The 17,435-nt window shown below is 44.1% G+C and overlaps 1 protein-coding gene across 2 annotated transcripts in view; it reads left to right on the forward strand.

Moving 5' to 3' along the window:
- The first annotated feature begins 1,918 nt into the window (after nucleotides 1-1,918).
- LOC147418140 (mitogen-activated protein kinase 9-like) overlaps nucleotides 1,919-17,435 on the forward strand; it is a 66,123-nt gene continuing 50,606 nt past the window's right edge. The window contains exons 1-4 of one of the 2 annotated variants that reach the window (XM_086507386.1): nucleotides 1,919-3,232; nucleotides 3,654-3,781; nucleotides 3,860-3,919; nucleotides 4,426-4,575. In XM_086507386.1, the coding sequence (XP_086363512.1) occupies nucleotides 2,827-3,232; nucleotides 3,654-3,781; nucleotides 3,860-3,919; nucleotides 4,426-4,575 (744 nt within the window). In that variant the 5' untranslated portion in view covers nucleotides 1,919-2,826. The remainder of the gene's footprint in view (nucleotides 3,233-3,653; nucleotides 3,782-3,859; nucleotides 3,920-4,425; nucleotides 4,576-17,435) is intronic. The other variant, XM_086507387.1, reaches the window with a different exon arrangement.

The raw sequence follows: 17,435 nt of genomic DNA on the forward strand, positions 1-17,435 counted from the left end.
GGGAATTGATTCACCTCTACAGGGCATAGAGAACAAGCACGACAAGTTTCACGTCAAAATGCTTTCAATCCATGCATTTTTTTTAATCATTGATCAAAATAGCATAACACCAAGAGCTAGTCAAAAACCGCAAAGCAGACACAAAATTTTGCTTTAGTTTGGCAAAGAGTTGTTCAAATCCAAATAAGTTTTGGGAGTGGACTATTGACACTACAAGTAATCATCAAGCCAAATCTGGGCTCCAGATTTGTTAAAACATGGAACAAGATCCATGCACCTTTTTTTATTTTTTGGATAGAGACCATACCAACCTGTAGTAGAGAACATTTTAAATAAAACTTCCAAAAGCAAGATAGTTAAAAATGTTCAAAAAGTAGGTCAAAGGTGGGCAAAACCATTTCGAGGCCAAAAATCGCCTATTAGACCTAGGGTTTGACTTTTGGATGAGGTAAACTGGTCCAAATCATACAAAAAGCATATAGCTAGGATTAGTAGACCAAGGGGAAGTTGTGTACCAAGTTTCACCAACATCTGACATAAAGGTACATGGATCGCGATCCATGTTCCTTTGTCACAGACTGAGACCAGACTTGTATCATAGCTAGAGCTAGTCACAAAGATCATAGTGGTCTTTTCAAAATTGAATTTGGACTTGGTTTGTGGATTTTGCAAGCAAAATAGGAGTTTTTGTCAAAAGAGCAATAAAATTTTGTCGACTTCAATTTTTGATTGGCTCAAAGTGCTTTGTGTTGAAGATTTGCATGTATCAACCTGAAGTAACCGGTCAAGGTTTTGTAATAGAGTTTTCTTCTACTTGTTGCAAATCAACTACCCTTCTTGTATACATAGAGGCTCCAACACAAGATAGTTTACATTCACAAGTACTTAGAAGGTCCTCCACATACTTACCAAGGATTCCATGTCGTCTCATGTCCACACACCACTGACTAGATCCTTTTGACGATATCATCTATGACCAAATGATTTGTTTCATATCCCTTTGTATGGAATTCTTGCACAATGCATGCCCAATCCTCGAGATAAGAGATCTTTAGCTTTGGGATTGGTGAATTCAAACAAAGAAACCATGAGCCATCTTTAGAGTGCTCCTCACACAAGTTGTCCTTCATTTTCCTCCATCTTCCTAGGTTTAGTACACCTTTAACATCACAAGGCTTAAGAGCTTCCAAGGTCATTGACATAGCATCTTGTGTCAAATTCTTCATCAAAGCATATCGAAGGCATATAATTTAGGAGAAGCATACACAAATGGATCAAGTGTCACTTGTCTTGGTACTAGTTGCAGCACTATCCAAGTCCAAATCCGAGATAACGTCTTTGCTTTCCCGACCTTCAAGAGATTGCATGTTGCCGATCTCACTCTATCCACATAGCTAGAGAAAACCTAGTTTACTCATAGTTCCCCTTGTGATCCCCCCCACTTCACCATTAATAGCTCACTAGTTTTGAATTCTCCTCTCTGCACGCTCAACTGAAGCCCCCCCAAATGCCTTATATACCCCTAGTAAAGGCTATGGCTCTCCAAAGCCCATAATTTCCCTAGGCTGGCTCATCCCCTCCTCGTGCCTCCCCTAGATCACCCCTAGTTCACTACCAATCATTGGTTGAATATCTCCATCAAAGCCCCCCTGTTGGGCACCCCTTTTGAGGCCAAGTTCACCCCCAATTCACCCACCATTTTGGGGCCACACATTAGAGGCCTGGTTCACTCCTAGACTCTAGTTCACCATTGCATCTAGCCTTGTGATCCCCAGCCCCTCTGCCCACCCTACATACTCACCGTGTGCCATATGGCATATAGTGACGAGGCCTGGAGAAGAGGGAGACTTTGAACAGGCCTCGGCAAAAAAATGGTCTTTATAAAAAGAATGGTCCTACTGCCTGCAAGACCGGAGGGGAAGGAGGCAAAAGAATGGTCCTACTGCCTGCAAGACCGGAGGGGAAGGAGGCAAAAGAATGGTTTTTCGTATAAAAGTGAGATTGCATTAACTGTGTGTCTCTGTGTGGAGGTCCAAGGTGGGGGCAGCTATGCCCCTCCACTTAACATCATGTTCACCCGTGAGGCTTGATGAAACCGAAGCCCTTCCTACAGAGCCTCCTTCAGCTGTGCCACGGCCACGCATGTGGCGTGCCAGCCTTGACCTCTCATCAATTCTACTGTTGAGCTTGAACGGACACACACACACACACACACACACACACACACACACACACACACACAGCACAGACCCCACCCCTTTCCTTTTCTCTACTTTCACCAGCAGGAAAGCGCACCTTTGCGGTCCTTGTATGCAATATACGGATTTGGGTTTCAATCAGCCTCAGCAAGAAAACACGGATTTGGCCTTGCAGAAGCTCCACAAACATTATACGCAGTATACATACTTGCGTGTGGACTAGGTAGGCTTGGCTTAGCAGAAATTTCCAGATTTGTGCTCAACAAAAGCTCGCCTTTGCTTAGCAAGGCAGATCCGAAAGCGAGCTTTTAGTCAAAGCAGGGAAGGGCATTCAGCAGAATCATCTGTGGGTGTCTATCAGTCTGAAGAAGAGAAGAGTTTGTGGAATTTGAAAACTTTTGAGCAGATCAAGAATTTGCAGGAGAGATTCACCTTCACTTGCATGCACAATGGGGGCTTTGCAGGCTTGAATTTGTGGATTTGTGCAATGTGCTTGTCGATGAGTTGAGCTGGAGGCCTGGGATGACTTGAGCATTATCGAAAAACACGGGTACTTCATACCTTCCAAATAGCATAGATCATAGTAATCTGCATCAACTGGCCTGCAAGCTTTTATGGAATAAAGATTATGATGGTTAAGGATTTCTTTACTGAATATGGTGAAGCGAAACGCTACCAAGTCCTGGAAGTCATTGGAAAGGGCAGCTACGGGCTTGTGTGCTCAGCAATTGATACATACAGTGGAGAGAAAGTTGCCATTAAGAAGATAAATGACGTATTCGAGCATGTTTCTGATGCTATTCGAATACTCAGAGAGATCAAAATCCTGCGATTCCTGCGACATCCTGACATTGTTCAAATTAAGCACATTCTGCTACCCCCTTCTCCGCGTGATTTCAAAGACATTTATGTCGTTTTTGAGTTAATGGAAGCTGACCTTTACCAGGTCATCAAAGCTAATGATGACCTCACACAAGAGCATTTCCAGTTCTTTTTGTACCAGCTTCTGCGTGCCCTGAAATTTATTCATTCAGGTACTCCATCTTTTCTATATTTGGTCTCTCTCTCTCTCTCTCTCTCTCTCTCTCTCTCTCTCTAGATGTGTGTGCACGCGCGCGCACACACACACACACACACACACACACACACACACACACACAAAAGCTAAAGGCCTAAAGGCAAAGCGTGAAGACGCACACACATACACTAGCAAGTTATAGGCAAAGTTTAGAAGCAGTTTGCATATAGTCTTGTCTTATTGAGTTATGCAGTCAACCCTTCATTGATTTAGTTGACACAACTTTTACCAACAAGCATATGTCTCCATTGCATGCAAACACATTTCATGTATACTCGTGTTCTAATCAAACAAGTCTCAACTTAGTTTTTTGAGTGAAACATGTCTGGATTGGTTTGAACACAATGCCACTGCTCTTATTGAACTATGCTTTGCAGCTAACATATTTCATCGCGATTTGAAGCCAAAGAATGTTTTGGCTAATTCTGATTGCAAGCTCAAATTATGTGATTTTGGATTAGCTCGAGTCACATTGACTGGCTCGTCTTCTGCCATTTTTTGGACAGTAAGCATTTGTCTGGTTTCATGATGTATTTGCTGCTCAAACTTCTATTAAGGTTTTGAAATTTAACTTTGATATCAGGACTATGTTGCAACAAGGTGGTATCGTGCTCCAGAACTTTGTGGTTCTTTCTATGCAAAGGTAGAATCTTGATATGTATTGGAATACTCCTAATCATACATGCCGCATAAGATCATTGCAGGTGCGCGCGCGCGTGTGTGTGTGTATTATTAGAATGAAAATGTAGGGCTAGCTGCTAGTCCTTGCCAAGAGAATTGTCTTGATGGATATTGTTGACGTGAAAAGTCCACCGCTGGATATTGTATACAAGAGATGTCCACCATTGGGTTTCTTTTAAGAGCTGGACAACACATGTTTTTATGATGGATGGTAACTATGGGTTGTTAGGTCGTCACTTTATAGCTTCAATAACCTCTGTTTAAGATGTTTCTTGACATCAGTACCTACATGCTGTCTGCCTTTTAGGTCGTTTATGCCTTGTAGGTGTAGAACAGGGTTAAGAAAAGTGTATATTTCATTTGAATGATTGCGTTTTGATCTTGAGGTAGGACAAAAATGACTTTTTTCTGTAATCAGCAGAGATGAATGGTTTTGCAGACTGACCGATTACTTGTTTTTATTTGCAGTACACTACTGCAATGGACATATGGAGCATTGGATGCATTTTTGCGGAGCTGCTGACAGGAAAGCCTCTTTTTCCGGGGAAGAATGTTGTTCATCAGTTGGATTTAATAACCGACTTGCTGGGAACTCCCTCCACAGAATTCATTTCAGGGGTTAGTTTCTAGTATTACCCTAGTTCAATTGTTGGGAAATTGATCAATGAGCTACCACTACATAATTCCTCATGCAAGGATCTCTATTACTGCTGTAGACGATGGCATTCCTTGTAGTCAAAATACATCATGCATGAATGATCATGTGATCTTATGTGCATTGATATTCTTCTATACTCACATAAAATGTGTATGCTTGCTAAATTTATCAATGATAGTGCAAATACCATTGTTTCAGATGCTGTTATTGGTAAATCAAAGTAAAACCCCTTTCAATATTTCTTTATATTGCTTCAATGACATATTTAAGGGCCCTTGGTCATCCAAAAGCAGCTACATGAAAAGCAGTAGATTCTAAAAGCAAGTAGACCCCTGAAGTCTATCGAGTATATCATCGATTCTTGGGATAGGGAATTTGATCTGGATGGTGATTTTATTGAGAGCTTTATAATCAATGCACATTTTCCAAGATCCATCTTTCTTCAAAACCAACAGCACTGGCGACAATAAGGTGGTGTACTAGGCTGAGTGAGAAGCTCTTTCATAATTTTTCTCTTTCTTTTCTGAAATCCTCTGATGATCTTGCATCAGGTCCTCCCCGCAAAGCCTAAGAAGGTGCGGGCCATGTGCTTAGAGGACTAATACAACCAAACGCTCCCCAAACGGCAACTTGGGTTGCTTGGAGGCTCCAAATACAACTAGAGGCTCCCCAGACCACCGGCCCGCGTCGTTCATAAGTTTTCAACTTACAATAAATGCTCCCCAGACCACGGTCTACGTCGTTCAGAGGTTCCACATCTAACGTGAACACTCCGCCAAGAAAGCTTGAGTCGAAGATATTTAGAAGACAATAAAAAACCAAGTATTCTCAAATCGGGACCAAAAACAAGTTCAAAACAGATCATCTGTATTTCAAAACAGTTTTGTCAAACAAAATTCAAGCAGTATCTTAATACAATTCATCTTAAAATAATTCGGGGTTAGTTTGTCACGTGCACATCTAACCCTATGTGTACGTGGACAAGCTACTTCCTGACAAGGGTTCAGTTCAGTTCAGTTAGCCTAGCTTAGGAAGTGGTCTGGCACTTTTGTGAGTCTGTTCGCAGACCGTGCATGTCCATACACTTAGATTAGATGCATATCCTTTGGTTGCACACAACATGATCATCAGATTTTCATTAGAACCTATCGGGAGCATTTTTACAATGCATAGATCTATTTTCCCTATTTTTGACATTTTTCACTTATTATTTTTAAGCGACTTTTGTTGGGAACTGGGTAGGGCAAAATGACTAAAGTAATATATAAGAAAACCTAGCGCTAGTACTTTCTGGCAGAAGAGGCAGCAGGAACCGGGTGTTCATCAGGCAACTTCTCAGCAAGACCCCTCAAGACAGAAGACCTAGCGTTTTGCAGATGCAGAGCTAGCGTTTTTCAGCAAGAGAGAAGCCTGGCGTTTTCGCACAGCTGATCAGCCCGACGACAACAAGACGCAACAGATCATCCCTAGCGTTAGCAGAATCACACAGCAACACAGCAGATTCCCTAGAGTTTTCAGCCCTAGCGTTTTTGGTTTGCAGATTAGCCTCGGCGTTTTGCAATTTCATCGCGAGAGAATCAGCAGTAGCACCAGTGTTTTTTCAGTTTTAAGCATTTAGACTCCGCAGAAGAAGCCTCGAACCTCGCAGATCTCACCTTCCCGCAACAGATCCTCGCCGCATGGTCAAATCCCGCGAAGTTTGCAGATTCAGTCCGGAAAACGCTGATTTTAGCATCTGCGTTTTCAGCGCGTTGTTGTCGTATCGTCACCATCGACATCGTCACCGACATAAGTCAGAATTTAGTAGATAAAGATTTGCAAATTTCAGCCCTTAGCGTTTTCAGATTTAAGCCCGTCTCGTCGTCGTCCTCCTCATCATCGTCGACATCGTCAGCAAGTCCAAAGCATTGTAGAGATTTGTGCAATCAATAGTAGACCGCTCTCGCCATAGAGAGTGGGGCCTTCGGAAGAGGGTTTGACAACATTCTGGTGTCGTATTCTTCTCTCTCTATCTCTCAATCTCAGCACCTTCATTCACCGTGTTCACCACTTTGTTTGTGTCCATTGCACTCTCTCACTAAAGGAACGGAAGGCTCTCCCTTGCGTAAGTAAAAGGAACCCTTGAGCACAGTTCGGAGCACTCATCTTGAGCAAAGTTCAACATTCACTTCCGCTGAACCTTACATTGATATTAGAGCTTTGACAGTGTTCTGTATCACTCAAGGAAAGAACCACAAGAACCACAATTTTTTTTGCTTGTTGCGGTCGCACGTAACCCAAGTCCTCTTGGGCGTGTCGATTCCTGATCGTGTTTTTGAAGAGTGACAGGAAACCAAAGAAAGAAGGGCTTGTAGAGCCTCCTCTTGTTTCTCTTTTCACTCATTGTGAGCAGACCGTGCACTTAGCGGCCGGCCAATCGATGTGAGGTGGGAAAAAGCAACCTTGGTGTGAGCGCAAGGCTGCCAAGGGGTGCGTCCGCGGGAAAGAGCAGAACTCGAGTGAAGAGAAGATTCTTCTCTAACACAGATTGCAAGCGAAAGAAGAACCTCAAGAACCCAAGAACCTCAAGCACCTCAAGACCCGCAAGAACCTCAAGAACTTAAGAACCCTAAGGACCAAGACCCCCAAGAACCCAAGTTCCTCGTGAACTTAAGAACCCAAGACCACAAGAACCCACAAGAACCCACGACTTCAGTCGATGGTCATCACTCGAAGCGGAATGGATACTTCGCTTGGAGGTGATGAGCATGAGAGAGGCGAAGAAGAATTTTCCCCACTAGGAGGCTCTTCAGACCCTCCCCCTTCCCCATCTACGCCAAGGATTGCACTAACTCTTATGGAGGAGTTGAAGCAGTTGTTTATGGAAAGGAAGTTATAATGCGAAGCAAAAAAAACAGAAAGAGTGGCCGACTTTGAGCGTGAGCGCGAGCAAGCACGCTTGGAGGCTGCAGAAAGAAAAGCAGAAATAGAGCGTGAACACGAAGAACGAATGACAGCCATAGAGCGTGAGCACGAGCAAGCACGCTTGGAAGCCAAAGCACGAGAAGCAAAGTTGGATCGCGAGAACAAAGAAAGAGAAGCATAATTTGATCGCGAGAATAAAGAAAGACAAGCAAAATTTGATCGCGAGAACAAAGCAAGAATGCAAGAAATGTTGCGACTCTTTTCTCAAGTTCAGGCAGATGCAAGAGATTCGAGAAAAGGAGACTCTCTTAGTCTCTTCTTCTCCCAAGCATTACACACAGGATTTGCATGATGATAAGCATGATGATTTGAATGATAATGATGAGCATGATGATTTGGATGATAAGGATAAGCATGAGGAATTGTACGACAATGACAAGCATGATGATCAAGATGTGATTTCTCACAAGCATGATGATTTGCAGGAAGATCATGTGATTGTTCACAAGGATGATGGTTTAGTTGATGCTTTTTCTAGCGAAGCTAACCTCGTTGCAGATTCGATCAATCACGAAGAACCGATCTTGGCTCTCGAGTCGAGGTCCAAAGAACCCCCTCAAGAAGAACCGATCTTGGCTCTCGAGCCTAGGTCCAAAGAACCCCTCAGAAAGAACCGATCTTGGCTCTCGAGCCTAGGTCCCAAGAACCTTCACAGGAAGTATTATGTGTTCGAGTGATTAGACGGTACGCATTGTTTGAGTGTTTCATTCGTGATGCTTTCCTGTATTTTAGTCATCGTCCTTATGTGATCCCTTTTCACAAGCATGCCATATTGTACGTTGAGCACGATGCACTCATGAATGAGCACGAATTTATGCGGATTATTCATGAAAAGATGAAATGTTTGCATTCAAGGAAGTCACGTTCCATGTCTCTTCCTTGGCATGACACAGTTTTCGAAAGAGCACAAGAAAGATTGAGCATGAAGCATCAGCATTTCCATTGTGATTTGCCACAATTGATTGATTTAGATCAAAAAGTCCAGATTCGACCCCATGGTTTGCGTGTGTTTGATGAACGGTTTGGCACTCCATCTCTATGTTCATCTACATTGCATGCACAGTTTTTTCGAAGGAATAGAGCTTTTCCAGTCACTTTACATGGAATAGGTATGTTCATGTTTTTGTGTTGGAAGTGGTTTCAAGAATTTTCAGCCTCGGAGATTCTTGAAGAAGGTAGACGCATGACTATAGATGACGTTGAAGCATGGAAGGAGCCTTAGAAGACTTTGTGTTGCTTTCGGCGCGGCCCAAAGAAGCAAGCGTTGCAGACCTTTATGAAGTTCAAGTATCGCTTGACCCACGCATCAAAGTGGGCCGGCGAAGAGTCCTTCCCAGGATTTCAGACCCTGTTGGGGATCTCCCTCGACGCCATACAGTTCAGTATCACTACCTCACTTTGAAAAGGAGGGGATGTCACGTGCACATCTAACCCTATGTGTACATGGACAAGCTACTTCATGACAAGGGTTCAATTCAGTTCAGCTAGCCTAGCTTAGGAAGTGGTCTGGCACTTTTGTGAGTCTGTTTGCAGACCGTGCATGTCCAAACACATAGATTAGATGCATATCCTTTGGTTGCACACAGCATGATCATCAGATTTCCATCCGAACCCATCAAGAGCATTTTTACAGTGCATAGACCTATTTTCCCTATTTTTGACATTTTTCACTTATTATTTTTAAGTGACTTTTGTTGGGAGCTGGGTAGGGCAAAATGACTAAAGCAATATATAAGAAAACCTAGCGCTAGCACTTTCTGGCAGAAGAGGCAGCAGGAACCGGGTGTTCATCAGGCAACTTCTCAGCAAGACCCCCCAAGACAGAAGTCCTAGCGTTTTGCAGATGCAGAGCTAGCGTTTCTCAGCAAGAGAGAAGCCTGGCGTTTTTGTATAGCAGATCAGCCCGGCGACAACAAGACGCAGCAGATTATCCCCAGCGTTAGCAGATTCACACAGCAACACAACAGATTCCTTAGCGTCAGCAGATTTCCACCGCAAGACCAGTTTTCAGCCCTAGCGTTTTTGGTTTGCAGATCAGCCTCGGCGTTTTGCAATTTCATCGCGACAGAATCAGCCGTAGCACCAGCGTTTTCAGTTTTCAGCATTTAGACTCCGCAAAAGAAGCCCCGAACCTCGCAGATCTCACCTTCCCGCAGCAGATCCTCACCGCATGGTCAAATTGTCACAAAGTGATGACGTGGCGGACAGCAAAAACCCTAATTTCTGCCAGAAACCCTAAAATTCTTGCAAACCCTAATTTTTGCCAGAAACCCTAAATTCCGGAAATCGCGGAGGTGGATTATTATTATTATTATTATTTTTTGGAAAATGATGAGCGACGCGAATTTTGCTTTTGCTTTTTTGTTTATAAAAAAAAGAGAAGACTCTCTAAGAGAGAGAGAATTGATGCTTTTGATTTTAAAAGCTTTTGGGGCTCTGCTTTTGGGCATCCCTTGTAACCTTTAAATTAGTGGTGAGGGCCTCACTTCTCAGAGCATCTGGACGCAGAGTCTGAGAGTGAAACCCTAACTGCTCTCTTGTACTTTGATGATTGATTAATATAAAAAGAAATACCGAAAGGGGCGCCAGTCTTTGGGGCCAATATCTCTAGGCACGGAACTCCGCCGGGCCAGTGCAAATCTATTGTGATCTGTGAATTGTTTTGAAGTGGTTATTTGGTGCTGTCGCGGTTGATTCTTGACTTGGAGTGTCCAAGTCTGTTACAGTGGTATCAGAGCACGGCCGATTTCTCTTCTACGGGAAATCCGATCCCCGAATTTTTTTTTTCCGCGGCACCTATGGCTTCAGGCAATGATCAGTCGACTCCCTCTGCATCTGGAGATGCGGGCTGGGATCACAACGAAGATTCAGGCAGAGAGTATGGCCCGCCTTGGCCTACTTAGGCGGAGCGGCGAGAGATAGAGCGTCGCCAGTTGATCGGCGATGCAACAAAGATGATGCTTAATTTTGCCAAGGACCCGAAGATGGCAAAATATATGAACCAGACCTCTTTGGAAGAGGTACAGATGGAGTGGCAGAGAACCACAACACCACTCCCGAAACCCGCTCTCAAGAAACCTTCTGCCTCCAAGAAATATACGGAGAAGGAACTGGAGAACGTGGTTGATGCACGGATTGCTCAGCTTTTTGACACGCAAAAGAAAGCCAAAAAGCACGGCAAAAAGCAGAAGAAAGGCATTGACTTCCCGGGATATTTGGGTCGTCGGTTGACATTTGACAAGGCAAAGAAACGGAAGAAGCGTGTTCGATTTGAAGGAGTACCCAGTTCTTCTTCTTCTTCTTCTTCTGACAGTTCTTCTAGCTCCTCGGATTAGAGCGAAGAAGACAGAAAAAGCAAAAAGCGAAGCAAGACACAAAGCTTCGGAAAGGGCAAGAAAAAGGCAAAGAAGGCTACATCTCGCCCAGAGACTGACAGTTCTACTGAGGACTCGTCTACAGACAGCTCAGATTCCGATGACGGAAAGTTTTATGCGAACAAGAAGAATTTTTACAAAGCCAACCAGTATGACTTTCTCGAAGATAAAAGCAAGAAAGTCCGAGAGTTTAAGGAAGGTGGCCACTCGATCAAGTTTGATACTTTTCAGGAGACTCAGATGCTTCGAAGGCTGTGTCTTTGACATCGCTTTGGCGGGATGACGCTATTCAGAGCACTCCAAGATTCGGAGAGCTGCCTCTTACTTTAAGGGGAATGCTCATACTTGGTGGTCCACGCTTCTATTAAGCAAGACTGTGCCAGTTACATGGCTGAAATTCAAGAGGCTTTTTATTTCTTCTTGATTGACTCAAGAGTTTGAGCGAGATATACGAGCTGCTTGGAACCATCTCCGGATGACCAAGAGCGATACAGTGAATTCTTATTGTGAAAGATTCTGGAGCTCTTTTCTACCCGCCTCTTCATTCAAGAAGATCTCGTTCAGAGAACAGATTGAGCGGTTTACCTTGGGTCTACCTACAGAGATCCGAAATCACTGCTTGGAACAGAAGTCAGCTTCTATTCAGGAGTTGATGAGTCATGCGAAGCGGGGCTTTGCCATTCACTCTGGCAGTCTTACCTACCGCACAGATGAGGCCATGACACAACGAGTCGAACAGACTTCTGGGAATGAAAGTAGAATGAAAAAGAGCAACTCAGAGAAAAAAAAGGATGCACGACCCAAGCTTACTCCTGAGGAGAGAGCTCGCTTCATCAGAGAGGAGAAGTGCTTTGGATGCGGGGAACATGAACATATCTCCGCAGAGTGCCCTGATAAGGCACAGAAAGAACAGAATGATAAAGACGACGACAGGCCTAAGAGTTTGAGAGCAGCTGAGGAATGTGGCAAAAAAGGCAGATAGAAAAGTAGAACTGGTACCACATGGCGTGGGACTTGCACCGAATCAAATGAATGAAAGTACAAACTTTGCCGCTTTTTTTTGGGGCAAAGTGAAGGATTAGGAAGCTCTTTTGAAGGAGCTAAGGCCAACTTCTTTTCACTTGGAATTGGCGGCTCGATTTGGAACTACGCCCGACAGACTGACGCCACAGGCGGAGGTAGTTCGACTGGCACCCGGATGGGATGTTGCCATTACACCGAGCATTGGCAAACTTCGTTTGCAATGACAAGGGTGTTCAGGGCATGTGAGTGACGTTCTACTCGGGATCCCTTGGTACCACAAGAACTATGCCGTGGTTGACTACCGGGCCGAGAAAGCGACTTTGATAAATGAAGGGCTTAGAGATTGTACTTGATGAACTTCAGTTTTCTTACTCATTCTTTTGGGAGAACTGAACGATGGATAAAAGTTGAATATGTTTTGACCTGAAGAAAAGAACGCCAAGATTTTTTTCTCCACGCTCATGCCGATTGCTTTTGAGAGGGCCTGAAGATCATACCATTGATCTGATATCTGGAAGTACGCCACCGAATCGGCCACCTTATCGCGTGAGCCGAGTACAGAATGAAAAGATTATGAACCGAGTGAAAGACCTCTTGGAAAAGGGTCTTGTCCAGCCTAGTACTTCACCGTATTGCTCTCCAGTGTTGTTGGTTTTGAAGAAAGACGGATCTTGGAGAATGTGCATCGATTATAGCACTCTCAACGAAATCACCATCAAGAACAGATTTCCGATTCCTAGGATCGATGATATACTCGACAGGTTACAGGGATCCTCGTGCTTTAGCAGGATTGACTTGAAGAGTGGATATCATCAGATCAGGATAGCACCAGGAGATGTCTACAAGACAGCTTTTTGGACGACTTTTGGGTTATTTGAGTTTTTGGTGATGCCTTTTGGCTTAACCAATGCTCCTGCGACATTTAACCGGATGATGGATAGGATTTTTCGAGAGTACAGGCTATTTGTTGGCACTTTCTTTGACGACATCATTGTTTTCTCGAAGAATGAGGCAGAACACAGAGATCATCTGCTTCAAGTCTTTCATGCATTACGAGATCACACATTATGATAATGCTAACAAAAGTGAATTTTTCCTACCAGAGATACACTTTTTGGGACACATTGTGTCAACAGCAGGAGTGCAAATGAACCCGGCCAAGATAGAGACTATCTGTGATTGGCCCGATTTGAGGAATGTCCATGAAGTTAGAAGCTTCTTGGGACTGTGTTTGTCCTATAGGCGGTTCATACGAAAGTTTGCAGAGGTTGCTTCCCCTTTGCATACCTTGACACAGAAAGGAGTACCTTTTTTGTGGGGACCCACAGAGGTGACTGCCTTTCAGATGTTGAAAGAGAAATTGACTACGGGACCTATTTTGACTTTGCCTGACTTGCAGAAGTCATTTGAAGTATTTTGTGATGCTTGTGGTCGTAGTCTGGGTGCGGTCTTGATGCAAGAAGGCCATGTCGTAGCTTACGAGAGCCGTTTGTTCTCTAGGCCGGAGATGACAGCACAGATCTATCCACGCTCTTACTCAGTGGCGGCATTACCTACTCGGAGCGGATTTTACTGTCTTTACAGACCATCAGAGTTTGCGCTACTTCTTGTCACAGAAGCAGCTTTCGGAAAAGCAGATGCGGTGGGTGAACATCTTGTCACAGTTCCACTTCCAGATTGTCCATGTGCAGGGACAGAAGAATGTGGTGGCAGATGCTTTGTCTCGAAAACCGTTGGTTCTGGCTATTTCCGCGATACATCATAGGAGCTTCGAGGATATGGTCGATCAGTGTGCCACAGATACAGATTTTGCAGATATTTTCACACAGATACGGGATGGGGATACAGTAGCTGGATACTCCCTTCGGGAAGGCTACTTGATGAAAAAGACTATGTTGTGCGTTGCACAGCCGTTGAGGGAAAAGGTTATGACTGATTGCCACTGTCCACCTTTTACGGGTCACCGGGGCATTGCTACCACCATGAAAGGGGTAGAGAGAGATTTCTTTTGGCGGAGACTGAAGAAGGTTGTGGAAGAGTTTGTGCGCAGTTGCTTGGTATGCCAGAAGGTCAAGTTTGACAGGCATAAGGCACAGGGATTGTTATAGCCTTTACCCATACCCACCCGCCCCTCAGAAAATATTGAAATGGATTTCATTTTTTTGATCTCTCGAGAATACAGAATGATCACGATGATTTTCCGATTACATGGCACGCCTGAGACGATTGTCTCCGACAGAGACCCCAGATTTATGAGTTTGTTTTGGAAGGCAATTTGGGAGAACATTGGCACGCGGTTGCAGTTCTCGTCATCGTTCCACTTGCAGACTGACGGGCAATCTGAGATTGCCAATTCAGTGATTTTAGATTTATTGAAGTCTTGTATCTCGCATCAGAAGACTCAATGGGAAAAGAACTTACCTTTGATGGAATTTGCCTACAATAACACGATACACTCTTCGACGGGGAAGACGCCATGAGAGATTGTTGAAACTGCTGCGAAGGTTCCATCCTTCCTGAGCACGAAAGATTAGAAATTTGAAGCGGATGAATATTCGCGAGATTTGGATACGGCTTTTGCCAAGGTTCGCGAGACTTTACAGAAGTCTCAAGAACGACAGAAAAAGGCAGCGGATCGCCATCGTCGCGACTGGAAACTTAAGGAGGATGATTGGGTGCTCTTACTTTTGAGAAGGCACGCCTAAGAAAGAAACAGGGAAAGGAGAGGCTTTTTCCAAAGCTTAGTATGTGATGCTACGGACCTTTCCAGATTACTGACAAGATAAATGATGTCTCCTTCCTATTGAAACTGCCAGATACTTGGAGGATTCACAATGCATTGCATGTGAGTCTCTTGAAACCTGCTAAGGGTGATGTGCCTGATGAGCAACCCAAAGTGAAAGAAAACGAGGAGATCCTTGTTCCTGAACAGATTTTGGCACATAATGATACGAAGAAAGGTAAAGTCCGAAGGCGGTTCTTGGTTAAGTTCAAGAACTTTCCTGCATTTGATGTGAAGTGGATGGAGGAGGAGGACCTAGCAGATACTCCTCGGATTGTGAAACTTTACCTCGATGTTTTGGTTTAGCATAGTCTACTCCAAACGGAACCCAGAATTCAGCTTGGCCGGAGATCTGGTGTAGTGGGATGCACAAGAGGGGAGTCACTCCACTCCTTTGTCAACAGATGCCTTGATTTTGATACTAAAGTCACTGATGTCTCTTTGAGCTTCAGGGATACTGAGAGCTGACAGTATTCTGCTGGATGACTTTATAAAATGGAATTCCTGATTATGATACTGATTTGTTCTTGACTTCTTGTGAGTGCAGGAACTGATGCCGAAATGACTGCAGCATTTTGGTCTGATTGATCTCGAATAGACATGGTTGCAATAGGGGTTAGTCAATCGGACATCGTTGAGGTCCCGATTGGACCTAGATGTGATTGCTAGCTACATTGCCGATAAATCATGGTCTAAGATCCGAATGAATGTTGAATGTCATGTGATGTCCTGTGATGTCTGGTGATGTCCTGTGATGTCGTGTGATGTGACTGTCGATTTTGTACATGTGCTAGATGTGTGTTCCTAGTACGTAGGTACTAACAGTCAGTGTCTGCTAAGACGGTTTATGGCTTTTGTCGGTTTTGCAGGCGTAATCGCGGTCGATTACAATGCTTTCAAGAGGGGGGTATGTCACAAAGTGATGACGTGGCGGACAACAGAAACCCTAATTTCTGCCAAAAACCCTAAAATTCTTGCAAACCCTAATTTTTGCCAAAAACCCTAAATTTTGGAAATCGCGGAGGCGGATTATTATTATTATTATTATTTTTTTTTTGGAAAATGATGAGCGACGCGAATTTTGCTTTTGCTTTTTTTTTATAAAAAAAAGAGAAAAGACTCTCTAAGAGAGAGAGAGAATTGATGCTTTTGATTTTAAAAGCTTTTGGGGCTCTGCTTTTGGGCATCCCTTGTAACCTTTAAATTAGTGGTGAGGGCCTCACTTCTCAGAGCATCTGGACGCAGAGTCTGAGAGTGAAACTCTAACCGCTCTCTTGTACTTTGATGATTGATTAATATAAAAAGAAATACCGAAAGGGGCGCCAGTCTTTGGGGCCAATATCTCTAGGCACGGAACTCCGCCGGGCCAGTGCAAATCTATTGTGATCTGTGAATTGTTTTGAAGTGGTTATTTGGTGCTGTCGCGGTTGATTCTTGACTTGGAGTGTCCAAGTCTGTTACACAAATCCCGCGAAGTTTGCAGATTCAGCCTGGAAAACGCTGATTTCAGCATCTGCATTTTCAGCGCGTCGTCATCGCATCGTCGCCATCGACATCGTCACCGACATAGAGTCAGAATTCAACAAATAAAGATTTGCCGCTTTCAGCCCTTAGCGTTTTCAGATTTCAGCCCGTCTCGTCGTTGTCCTCATCGTCGGCAAGTCCAAAGCATTGTAGAGATTTGTGCAATCAATAGTAGACCGCTCTCGCCATAGAGAGTGGGGCCTTCGGAAGAGGGTTTGACAACATTCTGGTGTCGTATTCTTCTCTCTCTATCTCTCAGTCTCAGCACCTTCATTCACAGTGTTCACCATTTTGTTTGTGTCCATTGCACTCTCTCACTAAAGGAACGGAAGGCTCTCCCTTGCGTAAGTAAAAGGAACCCTTGAGCACAGTTTGGAGCACTCATCTTGAGCAAAGTTCAACATTCACTTACATAGTTTCTGTCAGTCAAACTGTAAGGATGACTGGCTTGCAGTTCTGCTGCAAAGTGATGGTGCGGTTCTGGATCCTGACAATCGCATCGTTCCTGTCGTGTTAAGGCATGCCCAAAAGAGCATCACAATTGTCCAACTGCATGATTTGAAAGTTTGCCTTACCATGGTATCCTTGGATGGCGACCGAAGAGCACCAATGAGAGGTATCCTTGCCATGGTATTCTTGGATGGCGATCGGAAGAGCACCAATGAGAGGTACAACTTTTTGAGTTTGCCTGGTGGCTTGCTCAGCTTCAAGTTCTCCAGCAAGTTGATTATTGTCACAATGATGACGTGGCATGTTGACTGATAAAATGTCATAAGTTGTCCCAACTTATGGGGTCCCGTTCAATGGGGTCTAGAGGACACTAAGTGTCACAAGACAGGCACCACGTGCCAATAGAAAAGAACAGACTGTTAACACTTCAATAACAACTGAACTGAAAGAGAGAGAAAGAGAGCACATGCGACACGGAGTGTGTCACAATACGGGAGCGTACACGAGCACTTAGAAAATCTGAAAATTATAATTCTTTGAAAACATGAGAGAAGGGAGAAGATCGACACAGGATTGGGGACCAGAAGATGGGCTGGTCCCCCCCGTTAAGAGTATTCTTTTATTTAGGGAGAATTCTTATACAAGCACGAGAACCCGAGGAAACCCCTCCGTTATGTAGTCTTAGACCCGAAGGTCGTGCTTT

The sequence above is a fragment of the Adiantum capillus-veneris genome, chromosome 30 (assembly GCF_014529385.1).
Source record: "Adiantum capillus-veneris isolate H3 chromosome 30, ASM1452938v2, whole genome shotgun sequence".
NCBI lineage: Eukaryota > Viridiplantae > Streptophyta > Polypodiopsida > Polypodiales > Pteridaceae > Adiantum > Adiantum capillus-veneris.